The sequence below is a fragment of the Loxodonta africana genome, chromosome 3, assembly GCF_030014295.1.
Source record: "Loxodonta africana isolate mLoxAfr1 chromosome 3, mLoxAfr1.hap2, whole genome shotgun sequence".
In the NCBI taxonomy this organism is placed as follows: Eukaryota; Metazoa; Chordata; class Mammalia; order Proboscidea; family Elephantidae; genus Loxodonta; species Loxodonta africana.
This window is the reverse complement of record NC_087344.1, coordinates 49,697,761-49,710,746: the sequence shown is the minus strand read 5'-3', so window position 1 is coordinate 49,710,746 and position 12,986 is coordinate 49,697,761. Positions and strand designations below refer to the sequence as shown.

Below are 12,986 nucleotides of genomic sequence, written 5' to 3'. Positions count from 1 at the left end.
GGTTTGCTGGGGCTAAGCGTGTTCGCTAACCTAAAGGGGAAAAGAGTGCAGAGTGGGAGAGGTCAAGGAAGGAAAGCTCCTGGCTCACGGGTACTGAGAGACCAGCCTTGAAGCCCTTATTCCCTGGGACTAAGAATGAGTCCACAAACCCTTGTGCCACAAGGGGTTTCTGAATGACACCTAAGGTCACTGTGCTTCCAAATTAACATCTACCTCCTCTTTCTCCCTCTTTTCTATTTTCTCTTCCTTCCTCTTTACCACGATGACTATCTCTAAGGTGCACAGAATCAAAGAAGTATCTGTTAAATATCTGCTAAGAACAGAGGTTGGGAAACCAGACTTACCAGGGATCAAGCCTGGGCTCTGAAACCTACTAGCTAGGACACCTTAGAAGAATTCCTTAACCTCCCTTATCCCCAATGTATAGATGGGAAAACTGAGGCTAATAAACACTACCCATTTGACAAGGGAGGATCAATGAGCTCATACAGCCACCCAGGAGAGTGTCTGGCACATTCCAAGTACTAAATAAACGTTGGCTGTAATCTGCTATGTGTTCACCACACCTCAGTCATCCCAACTACAAACAAACAAGCAAACAGACAAAACTATATATATATATATATATATATATATATATATATATTTTTTTTCCCCCTCCCAATAGCTGAGCTCTGATGAATGTTTCTGAAACAAGTGTCTGATAAGTATGTGGTGACTCATAGAGGGTGTCTGTGTACTTCCAATTAAATCTGACTTTCAGTTTTCTCAGCATAAATGGAAGATTTCCGTAATTAGATCATTAGCACAAAGTAGAATCCACTGAGAATTTTACGCAAAGTGTTCATGCAGACGCTGAAAGGCCACTTGTTAGAGAAGCTACACAGAAGGTTCTGGCTGGGCGGTGGGGAGGGTGGCAGAGAGGAATGTGAGGTGGGGAGTAGGGGGGATTGGAGTGACTGGCCCTCCATCTCATAGAGTCAAGGACTCAGTGCTGAAAACCCCAGACAAAAGACATCAGTCACTTAGGTACAAAAATCTATCACGTAAGAAGCAAAGGAGTCAAAAGGCCAAAGTCTGCTGCAATTTGTTGATTGTCAGTCACCAGAACCCCAGCCTCCAGTGTATCTTCAGGAAATCCATGCCCTTGTGGAGTCCCCTGCTATGCCTTGGCCATGTGACTTGCTTTGGCCAATGGGACATCAGCAAACATGATGCAAGAGGCGGCTTGAAAAGCATTTGTGCAGCATTTACAATACCAACAATGGGGGAAACAGCAACTTTTCTGTAGATCTTAAACTACTCAATAATAAAAAGTCATTATTAAGAAAAAAAAAAAAGACTTGTGCAAAGCGACATGTGCCCTCTTTTGGAATTCAGCCGCTGTGTGAAGAAGCCTGGGCTAGCCTACTGGAGACACATGGCCCAGCCAACAGCCACAGCAGAACTGCAGAGTCTGGGCACTTCTTCCATCTGACCATACCAGACCAAGTATGGAGTCTAAGAAGCCTTCATGTCTGGTCTGCTAATATTTAAAAGTGGTCAGTAGTATATTAGGAAGGAGCTTTGCCTATAAAGTTGAAACTCTCTGGAAGTTTCCACTGAGACAGTCTTCCTCATCAGGGTTGTGGGATAAAGGAACTGGTCCTGAGTGGGCCCCCTGCAGCAGCCCCAATGGCCACCAGGCTAGATCTGGGTGCCTATGACACAGTGGTAGTTTTCAGGTGTATAAGTCACTGAAGAGGGGCATACAAACTCAGCCTAGGGCAATAAACTACCCACAAAATGAACAGAAAGAAAAAAAAAAAATGGAGTGTGGATGTGAGAAGGGAAACAGGAAGCATCAAATGGCTTTTCAAACCCATACAGTCTTATGGTGACAAGCACATACGTATTGTGAAAGCAGGTGGGCAGAGCCATCCCAGCATCGATGACACAGTATTCTATTCAACAGAGACTTGGGCCACCTACTATGACATTGTCAGCAGGCCTGGTTACACTTGCAAAGGAAGCCAGGGCATGGTGGCACCCACTGGGAACTCTGCTGGGCCTATGACATTCTCCGCAGTCTAGAACTCTTGGAGGCAGAAATATCTGTGGCATTGACTCTTATCTACATGCCTGATTCGCCAACTAAAAGTTTTTATTCAACCAACTTGCACTGAGTCTGTCCTGGCTGAGAGAGGGTAAGAAAGGGAAACGCCCTACTTATCATATTGTCCCCCTCCTGCTCAAAATCCCCATGGCCCCTGAATTTCTGGGTGTGGCCCTTGAGGCTCACCATGATCATCTTCCGCTATTTCCCTTACCCCCTACTATAAAGCCCCCATATTGGGTGTCCCTCCCCACTCCATACACAGCTCGTTCTTCTAGCCTTTCCTCTATTTCCCCTGCAATAATACCCTCTCTGTCCCTGCTGGTATCATTGAAAGGCTCCAGGGCCACATTGCTTAGGTTCAAATCCTAGCTCTAACTACACACTGCTGTGTTATCTTGGCACATTTGCTTAACCTCTCGGTATCTGCTTCCTCTTCTATAAAGCGGGGATATAACAAACAGGGTTATTGTGAGGATTAAATGGTAAAGGTTCTACAGCATGTGGGACGTGAAAAGTGCTCAAAGATTGCTAGCTGTCACCACTGCCACCACCAATATCATTCCAGGGTGTCTCTGCGGAAAACTATTTTTATAACAGTTTTCTAATCAAAATGGTTTTATAACACTACGATGTTATTTGCCTTTTAACTGTGTCAATATTTGCACTGTGGTGCAAAACTAATGGCGGGTAAAAAGCTGGCACCTGAATACAAATCAAAGCAGTGACATTATACTGTATTAGTTGTCTTTATATCCTTTACCATCATGCACTCACAGTTTAAAAAATTAAAAAAAAAAAAAAAAAGTCAATTTTACTTAAGAATGTCCTTAAGGAAGCAGTAAGAATGATTAACTTCATTAACTCTGGATGTCTTAGTACATGTCGTTTAATAAAATGGAAAGTACACTTAAAGCTCTCTTGCTACATACCAAAGTACAATGGTTGTGTCACGGCAAAATATTATTGTGTGTGAGTTGCAAGCTAAACTAGCCACTTTTCTCATAGAACGCCATTTGTATCTGAAAGAATGACTGACAAACTACTGTATATGGCAGACACCTTCCTGAGAATGAACTAAGTGAGCTGGCTACTTCTAAGACAACAATTGACAGTATTTGTCACCAGTGATAAAATTTGAGCTTTCAAGAGAAAATCAGAATTTTGGCAAACTTAGATCTGCCACTGCCATTCTGACAGCTTCTTAATACTTGAAGACTTTTCTTATGAAACTGGCAGTGATGTTAACAAATGTGTTCTGTTTTCTATCATATTGGACAATGAAATATGTTAACATTTCGTTATGGTCTGAATGGTGTCCCCCAAAGATGTGTATCATAAATCCTCACCTCCATGTCTGTGGTTATAATTCCATTTGGGAATGGGCTGTCTTTGTTATGTTAATGAGACAGGATTAGCATAGGCTATGTCTTAAGTCAATCTCTTTTGAGATATAAAAGAGATTAAATAAGCAAGAAAAAGGAGCAGACATGGAGGAACAGATACCAAGCCACATGAAGACTGTCCAGGAGCAGAAGCTCAAAAGAAACAAGTACCTTCCTCCAGAACTGACTAAGAAAGAAGACCTTCCTCTAGAGCCAGTACCCGGAATTCAGACTTCTAACCTCCCAGACTGTGAGAGAATAAATTCTTTTTTGTTAAGGCCATCAACTTGTGGTATTTCTGTTATAGCAGCACTAGATAACTAAAACACATCTGGAAGGTTTGTATCACTCAGTGAGGCAATATTTTCTAAGTAGTCAATCTGTGATGTGAAAAAAACACGTGTGGGTAAAAGAGCCAGTCTAAGTATAAATAAGGCCAATGGATTTTAATGTAACCAAGTAAAAAAACTTCATGTGGAGAAGGTGTTAGATTCCACACTGCAACTAATCTTTAAGAAACTACCATCTGTTGAGTTTTGGTATAGTCTTAAAGAAGAATATCCACAATTATTTAATAAGGAAATTATTACACTCTTCTCTTTTCCAACTATATATCTGTGTGATGCCAGATTTTTCACCAAAACAATAAATCACAATACAGAGACTGAAGGAGAAGATATGAGAATTCAGTTATCTTCTACGAAGCTAGACATTATAGAATTCTGTAAAATGGAAAACGAAACCACTCTTCTCACTCCAATTTTTTTGTTTGGAAAAGCATAATTATTTTTCATTCTAAAAATATTTCATTTATGGGGGAAGGCTCATTAAGAACCTACATTGTGCAGATGACACAACCTTGCTTGCTGAAAGTGAAGAGGACTTGAAGCATTTACTGATGAAGATCAAAGACCACAGCCATTAGTATGGATTAAACGTCAACATAAAGAAAACAAAAATCCTCACAACTGGACTAATAAGCAACATCGTGATAAATGGAGAAAAGATTGAGGTTGTCAAGGGTTTCATTTTACTTGGATCCACAATTCAAAACCTATGGAAGCAGCAGCCAAGAAATCAAAAGACACATTGCATTGGGGAAATCGTCTGCAAAAGACCTCTCTAAAGTGTTGAAATGCAAAGGTGTCACCTTGAAGACTAAGGTGTGCCTGACCCAAGTCAAGGTGTTTTCAATAGCCTCCTATGCATGCAAAAGCTGGATGATGATTAAGGAAGACTGAAGAAGAATTGACACCTTTGAATTATGGTGTTGGCAAAGAATATTGAATACACCACGCAGTGCCAAAAGAACCAACAAATTCGTCTCGGAAGAAGTACAGCCAGAATGCTCCTAAGAAGCAAGGATGGGCAGACTACATCCCACATACTTTGAACAAGTTATCAGGTGGGATCAGTCCTGGAGAAGGACATCACGCTTGGTAAAGTGGAGGGTCAGTGAAAAGACGAAGACTCTCAACCAGATGGATTGACATAGTGGCTGCAACAATGGGCTCAGGCATGACAAAGATTGTGAGGATGGCACAGGACCAGGGGGTGTTTCATTCTGGTGTGCACACTATAAGTCAAAACTGACTCAATGGCACCTAACAACAGCAACATGTAGTAAGGAGCCCCTGGGTGGTGCAAATGGTTACATGTTTGACTTAATTATCTAGTGCTGCTATATATAGTATGAATCTGCCAGGTGCTCCTTGGAAACTCTGTGGGGCAGTTCTACTCTGTCCTATACGGTCGCTATGAGTCGGAATCAATTCGATGGCACTGGGGAGGGGCTACAGCAGAAATACCACAAGTGGGAAGCTTTAACAAACAGAAATAGATCTTCTCGCAGTTTGGGAGGCTGGAAGTCCAAATTTAGGGCACCAGCTCCAGGGGAAGGCTATCTCTCTCTGTCAGCTCTGGGGGAAGGTCCTTGTTATCAATCTTCCCCTGCTCTAGGAACTTCTCAGCACAGGGACCCTGGGTCCAAAGGACACACTCCACTCCTGGCTCTTCTCGTTTGGTGGTAATGAGGTCCCTAAGTCAATGCTCACTTCTCTCTTTTACACCTCAAAAGAGATTGACTCAAGATACAATCTAGTCCTGTAGCTTGAATTCCGCCTCATTAACATAACTGCCTCTAACCCTGCCTCATTAACATCATAGAGGTTAGGATTTACAATACATAGGATAATCACATCAGATCACAAAACGATGGACAATCACACAATACTGGGAATCATGGCCTAGCCAAGCTGACTCACATTTTTGGAGGACACAATTCAATTCATAACAGTGCTTGACTACTAGCTGAAAGGTTGGTGGTTCAAACTCACCCAGGGGAGCCCCAGAAGACAGTCCTGGAGATCTGCTTCCAAAAGGTCACTGCCATTGAATACCCTGTGAAGCGGTTCTACTCTGCACTCATGGGGCCACCATGAGTCAGAATCAACTCAATGGCAATCAACAACAACAAACATGCAGTACATTTGGTATTAATATTTTGAAATAAATTATTGAAGATTTATATTTTTTTCCATTTTAATTTTTAAAATGGCAAATACTGATAAATCTAAAGCACGTAAATAAACATTCTTTGGGGTCTTCAATTCTTAACAGTATAACAGGGTCCTGAGACCAAAACGTTTGAGGAATTCTGTCCTAAGAAAAACAGGTTTACATACATGGATCTTTATTGTAGTGCTATATTATGGCGAAAAAGAAAAAAAAGTGGAAACAACTTAAATGCCTAATAATAGGGAAATGGCTAAATAAATTATGGTACCTCCATTTGGCAGAACATTATGTAGTCATTAAGAATTGTTTTCAAGGAGTATTTATGGTTGTGGGAAAATGCTCAATACGGTTAACATGCCATTAAGTGATTAAAAAAAAGAAGCAAATTTTCATTACTGTTTTTGTAATGCCTTGATTCCAGGAGAAATCAACAAAATGGAGGGAGCCTGAGGAATTCAACAGCCACCCCAAAGTGGGTCCCACAGGCTATATAAGCTCACCACCACACGTGCAGGACTTGGGGTCAGTTTACCCCTAAGATGACACCCATCTTTCTTAAACAATCATCTAGGGCTTCTGCCTTTAAACTCTAAGACAGGAGAACAAGATGCTAAACCAAACATTCCCACACGCACCCCCAAAGAAACCAAACTCAAAAAAAACCCAAACCTGCTGCCGTCGAGTCGATTCCGACTCATAGCGACCCTACAGGACAGAGGAGAACTGCCCCATAGAGTTTCCAAGGAGCTCCCGGCAGATTCGAACTGCCGACCTCTATGGTTAGCAGCCGTAGCACTTAACCACTATGCCACCTCTTCTAAAGCCCTGTTCTCCCCAAACTCAACTCCTTTCATTGCTTTGATATTGGAACCTGGAGTTGATGTTTTGGATGTTTTCTGAGTTCCTAATACTCTCACAAGCTGGAAAATTCAGGTCTCATCCGACCCCAAACCAAAGACAGGAGGAGCAGGACCTGTCAGAGTGGAAGTCTTTGGGGGCTTTGCTTTTCCCACAATGGGGACACTGGTTGTTAACAAGTGTTGCCCAACATCTGGTGCCTTCGTTGCTTGAACATTGATTCTCATTCTCCTCATTCTGGGCATAGAAATCCCTTTTCATGCCGGAGCCTCCTTCTGCCCCATCTGTCGGCAGTTTAGTCACTGCATGCTGTGGCTGGTGAAGAAGCATCTTGTGAGTCTACAGTTTTCTAGCCAGGATGCTTGGGACTGCTGAAGGTGCCCACCTCATTACCTGTAGGAAATGCTGTTCCCCTGGATGGGCTCAGGGGGTGTCTCAAATCTAGGCTACCCTAATGGGATTCCGGCGACCAACATCTCCAAGCAGATCCAAGAAGGTCTGCCACACCCCCTCATTTGATAATCACTGCACTTGCTGGTACTAGGCACTGGGCCAAGCCCTTTACATCTCATTTAATCCTCATGACAACCCCATGAAGTACTACTACTATTAGCCCCATTATAAGAAAAAAAAAAGTCCCTGGGTGGCGCAAATGGCTTGTGCTCATCCTCTCACCTAAAGGCTGATGGTTCAAATCTGCCCAGCACTGCCACAGAAGAAAGGCCTGGCAGCCTGCTTCCATAAAGATTAAAACTAAAACCCATTGTCATCGAGTTGATTCTGACTCACAGCGACTCTATAGGACAGAGTAGAACTGCCCCATAGGCTGCCAAGGCTATAATCTTTATGGAAAGCAGACTGCCGCCTTTCTCCAGCAGAGCAGCTAGTGGGCTCGAACTGCCAACCTTTTGGTTAGCAGCCACGCACTTAACCTTTGCACCACCAGGGCTCCTCTCATAAAAACTACCGCCAAGATGACCGTATGGAGGAGTTCTACTCTGTAACACATGCGTTCTCCATGAGTTGGATGGCAATGGGCTTCCTTATTTGTTAGTTTTTTAAATAAGAAAAACAGGTACTGTTATTATTATCCTCAGCAAAAGAAATCCGGTTCAGAGAGGTTAAAAAATCTGCCCAAGGTCACAGAGATAGTAAGTGGTAGAGCTGCAATGCTAACCCAGATCTGACCAGAGTCTGCTGTCCCCATTACTGAGCTAGGAGAATGTCTTAGCTTCCTAGTGTTGCCATAACAGAAATACCACGGGTGGGTGGCTTTAAAGAAAAGAAATTAATTTTCTTGTAGTTTAGGAGGCTAGAAGTCCAAAACCACAGTGTGGCTCTAGGGGGAGATACTTATCTATTTCAGCTTCTAGTAGCTGGTAATCCTCAGTTCCTTGGCCATCTTCACGGGGCATCTGCCTTTCCCCATGTGTGACTGCCTGTCTTTGTGTCTATGCTACTCTTCATATCAATCAGGGGGGATTAGCAAAGACACACCCTGCACTGAAACGGACATGTTAACATAACGAAGAAAACCTAATTTCCAAAGAGGACTACAACCAAAAAACAGGTATAGGGGTTAGGAACTCCAACACATTTTTGGGGGTTGGGGGGCACAATTCAGTCCTTAACAGATGGCTTCCTGTCTCTCTCATCCGGCCAACTTCATCCCCAGTGACCACACCCAGAGAGAAGATGAGGTCAGTTGACACAGTGGAAAAAGTCCCCAACTCTGCTGCCAATCAGCTCTGCAAACTTGGCCAAGTCGCTTAATTTCCCTGAACCTCATCCTGGTGTCTTCATCTGTGAAAGGGGGCTAACACTTTCTAACAGGGCTGGGGAGAACAGTGCTGACACACAATAGGTGCTCGATGAAGCTTTCCTTTAATGAATACTGACAAAAGTCCTTATTGATGAGATTATTGTCCCCACAAAGAACTGGACATCAGGTAGATCTCTGGGTCCCTGGGCCGGCCAAAGACCTTTGGTGATGGATAATGAAATCTTATAGCACAGAGGGTTAGAAAGAAAAGCCTGGTACAGCTCTGTGCCTTGTGGGTTAAAGAGAAAAGGATGTATATCATGCTAACTGCCAAGCCTCCCTGAGCAAGAACTGTGCTTCCACTTTTACAGATATCAAAACCAAACCCGTGGGTATCAGAATAGAACCATGCGCCATAGGGTTTCCAGTGGCTGAAGTTTTGGAAGTAGGTTATCAGGTCTCTCTTCTGAGGCACCTCAGGATGGACTGGAAACTCCAACCTTTCAGTTATCAGCTAAGTGCACTGACTGACTGCACCACTCAGGGACTCCACGTAGACAACACCTCACTTAATTCTCACAACCTCCTGAGAAGCCACCATTGTTGCCTGTCACTCAGATCAGGAAACTGGGGTTTGGAGAGTTTAGGCTGTGTGCCCAAGGCCTTGGCGCTGGGAATGCGAGGGGGGGTGTCAGTGAGCCTCTGTTTAGTCCCCTGCCCCGTCCTCTGGGCCCGGGAACAAGTGAGAGGACCAGAGGGGCAAATGTGATGAGAATTTGGCCAGTGATGTGGGAGGCAGGTTTCTCTGTGGAATGAACACTGGAAAAGGTGGTTGAGACAGCATTTGGTTGCTTCCTGAGGCAGTCCCAATGCTCTGCAGGATCATAAAGCTCAGAGAGCCCAAAGGACATGAGTAGGCACAGCCCAGGCTCAGCCAACAGTTCTTCATGGGGCTCCTCCCAAGGCCTGAGTCTCCAGCAAAGAGATCATCCATCCTGTGAAGTGGAGAGGCTGTTGTGAGGCCCCTGCGAAGCTGCAAGGAGACAGAGGCTCAGATCGATCTGCCTAGACTGCTAGATGGCTGTGTAGAGGAAAAACCATGCTTGCTTGGCAAGACAACTTCCCAACTGTGTAACGTCAGCTCGGCCACAGTACACACCATCTGCCCACTACAGCTTAAAGGGACTACTCAAAACACTGCCTCAGTTGGCCCCACCAGAAACAAAATCCCAATAGAAGAGGGTCAACCTGCTGTTGAGAGTAATATGCATTACTGAAAAGAACTCTTCTAAAGAGTGCTGTAGCGCTCTGGGCACAGGCTAATCCTCTGCAATAATTCCCCAGGATTCCTGGGGGAGGTTGGATGGGTACCGGACAGACTGCCTGATTAACCTCTGTGTGTGTGTGTGTGTGTGTGTGCGTGTGCGCAAAACCCAGGTGGTGTATGGTTAAGTGCTACGGCTGCTAACCAAAAGGTTGGCAGTTCAAATCCAACAGGCGCTCCTTGGAAACTCTATGGGGCAGTTCTACTCTGCCCTATAAGGTCGCTGTGAGTCGGAATCGACTCGACGGCAGTGGGTTTGGTTTTGGGGTGTGTGTATGTGTTCTGTTGCCCACATCACACCTCTGGTCAGAGAAACCTGCTATGACAGAGTCAATGAATTGTCCAGCAAACTCCACTCCTCCTTCCCTCCAGTTAAGAGTTGCAGCTGGGACACCATCGCCCAGCTGGAACTATATTTCCCAGCACCCTTGCAGTGAGGCCTGGCCACATGACCATGCTCTTGCCAAAGGAAATCTCTGGTCCTGGATTTCGGCTCTTTCCCTGGTCTCTCCTGGACCAAAGGGAACAGAGGTGAACACGAGCCAGAAATTCTCATCCAGGGACGATTACAGGAGACAGAAACTCTTAGATTCTTTAAGCCACTCTGTTTTGGGGGTCTCTGTTACCACAGCCTGGTATCAACCTGAGTAATAAAACTACTTTGGGTTCAAAAATGAAGTTTTTCTAAACGTATTCATTGTTATAGTAAATGATAAGTGAAAAGCAAGTTGCAAAGTTTCATTGCCTATTTTTTTTTTCTTTCGGAGAGTCAAAGAAACTAAGGAGGCTCGGGTGAATCCACGCAAACCGTTTTCTCTCCAAATGCTTCATGCCTGAGTTCTCCGAGCCCTGTGGAGCTAGTTCACAGGTTAGACGACTTCCAATCTTTCTCAAACAACCTTGTGAGACTCCTCCCCTGGCCCTGCAGAATATGGGCATAGCACCTCTAGGAGAGGTGGCTGTGAGAGCTGCTGGTGTCCCACGCCGCCTCCAAGGAAAACCACTGAACGTGTGGGCTCATGGCTTTCCTCACTTCCTAAAGCCATTTTTGGCTGCAGACAACACAAAAGCCACATGGCGGTTACAGGTCCAAGGTCCATCTCATCAAGAGACCACTTGGACACCTTACACCACATCCTCTTCCAAGCTCCCCCCGCCCCCCGTCCCACCACGTTGGGTCCAGGGCTGGACACTGCACTTAGTAGAGGGAAGCTCTTCTGGACCAAGCAATGTGAGGCCCAAGCTCTTCATGGCACAGTCCACCACGGGGAAGCTGGGAATACAGTTGGGTCCTGCAGCAGAAAAACCTCCAGGATACCCACACTGACACTGAGGGGAGGCACCGGTGGACCCTGAGACGGCCGGGAATGGGAAGACCAGCTGCTGGGTCAGTGACCTGGTTCAGTGAAGATACAAGGGCCCAACAGCCAGTCATGCCTTGGAGAGTGGGGACCCGATGGAGAACCCATGGTATTACACGGGAGGAAGGCAGGACATCCAAACCCAACTCCACAAGATGCAGAATTTCACCCAAAGAAGGGACAAAGGAGCCTCGGGGGGTGGGGGAGTCTCAGCGATGGGAGACCACTGTGTCCACGCCAGCCCCCTGCAGAGGGAAGACCCTGGTTTCTTGGTGCCCCATGACCAAGCCTGGCCTCAATCTCAGACAAGGGAAGGGAGAGAACCCACGTTAACGCATCACTCACCCTGCAAAGCTTCTTTGGCTCTGGCTAGCTCCTGCTCCTTCTGGGCCAGCTGGACCCTGAGCTCGGTGGCCGAGAGGACCTCAGAGGACTTGCCACCCTGTGACTCCTCCAGATCCTTCGTCAACATCTCCTTCATCTGCCGGAGAAGGTGTACTTCCTCCTGGAGCCGAGACACTTCTTCCCGCAGCAGTGCTGGAGGAAAAGGGCACTGGGTTAGAGGAGGGGTGCTGAGCCGTGCTAACTGTACCTGGGGGCCTTTTGAAGGCGCTTCAGCTTTGCGTGCAGGGCCTTTCCTACAGGTCTGTGGGGAGGGAAACCTCTGAAGCCGCTGCTTCTTTCCAAAGACGCCAGACCTGGGCCCTGGCTCCGACCACAGTCTGCAGAGCACACCTGGCGAGACCCCGCACCCTAAGCTCTCTAGGGCTCTTATCACTGCACTGAGAGCATCCACGCCCACGGCAGACAGTCTTCCTCCCCCTAAAAGGCTTGGGGAGGGACTGCAGAGCAGGAAGAGGCGTCAGAACTAAGAGTTGCCAGGAGTCAGCATTACAACCATGGGCCTGAAGCATGTCAAGTTAAGCTTTATTTAATCCTACAAAAACCATCTGAAGTGGGAACTGTCATAACCCTCATTTCACAGATTAGGAAACTGAGGCTCAGAGAGATTAAGAAACTCTTTGAGTTCATAGGTAGCAGAGCTGGAATTTGAACCCAGGCCTGGAGGACTCTGGAGCCTGAGCTCCCAAACTCACACTCAAGAAACTGCCCTTATCAGCAGCCCTAAAAAGGCACACTCAGCATATCTCACACAACACACAATCTTCAGGGGCCCACCACCACTCAAATACTGGGCTCTGGCATTCACACCTGACTGTCCTGCTGGCAAACAGGGTCTGATGAGGGGTAACAAGGTGACACCATGGCAGAGGTTTCCAGAGCAAGTAAAACCTAACCCTACTAACAGTGAGTCCCCAGGGATAAGGCCAAGGAGAACAAGGAGTCCCTTGGGCCCTGGGTGCCTTGGAGGGCTCCCCAGAAGGTGCGCCGACATCCCACAGGGAGAATTGTGCCCACAGAGGTGTACCCTAGGCCATCTCAGTCCTGCAGGCCAATCGACACCCCCACGCTCAGTTTGTTCAGCTGAGCAACCACAAACAGAAGGTGCTAGACAGTGCTAGAAGCTTCTGGATGGTGCTAGAGGCAGGGTGAGTGGGTGGAGATAGGGTGACCCTAGATAATTAGGGACCTGGACAACTGGGACTGAGTGAAGCTGTATGTACCTCAGTGATGATAACTCTTAGGAGAGCCCATCAGCAGAGTAAACAAACCCACAGCAGAA

At 46.0% G+C, this 12,986-nt stretch overlaps 1 protein-coding gene across 2 annotated transcripts in view; it reads right to left on the bottom strand.

Moving 5' to 3' along the window:
• KAZN (kazrin, periplakin interacting protein) overlaps positions 1 to 12,986 on the bottom strand; it is a 161,824-nt gene that overhangs the window by 102,557 nt on the left and 46,281 nt on the right. For both annotated transcript variants that reach the window (XM_064281321.1, XM_064281322.1), the window contains exon 2: positions 11,648 to 11,839. In XM_064281321.1, the coding sequence (XP_064137391.1) occupies positions 11,648 to 11,839 (192 nt within the window). The remainder of the gene's footprint in view (positions 1 to 11,647; positions 11,840 to 12,986) is intronic.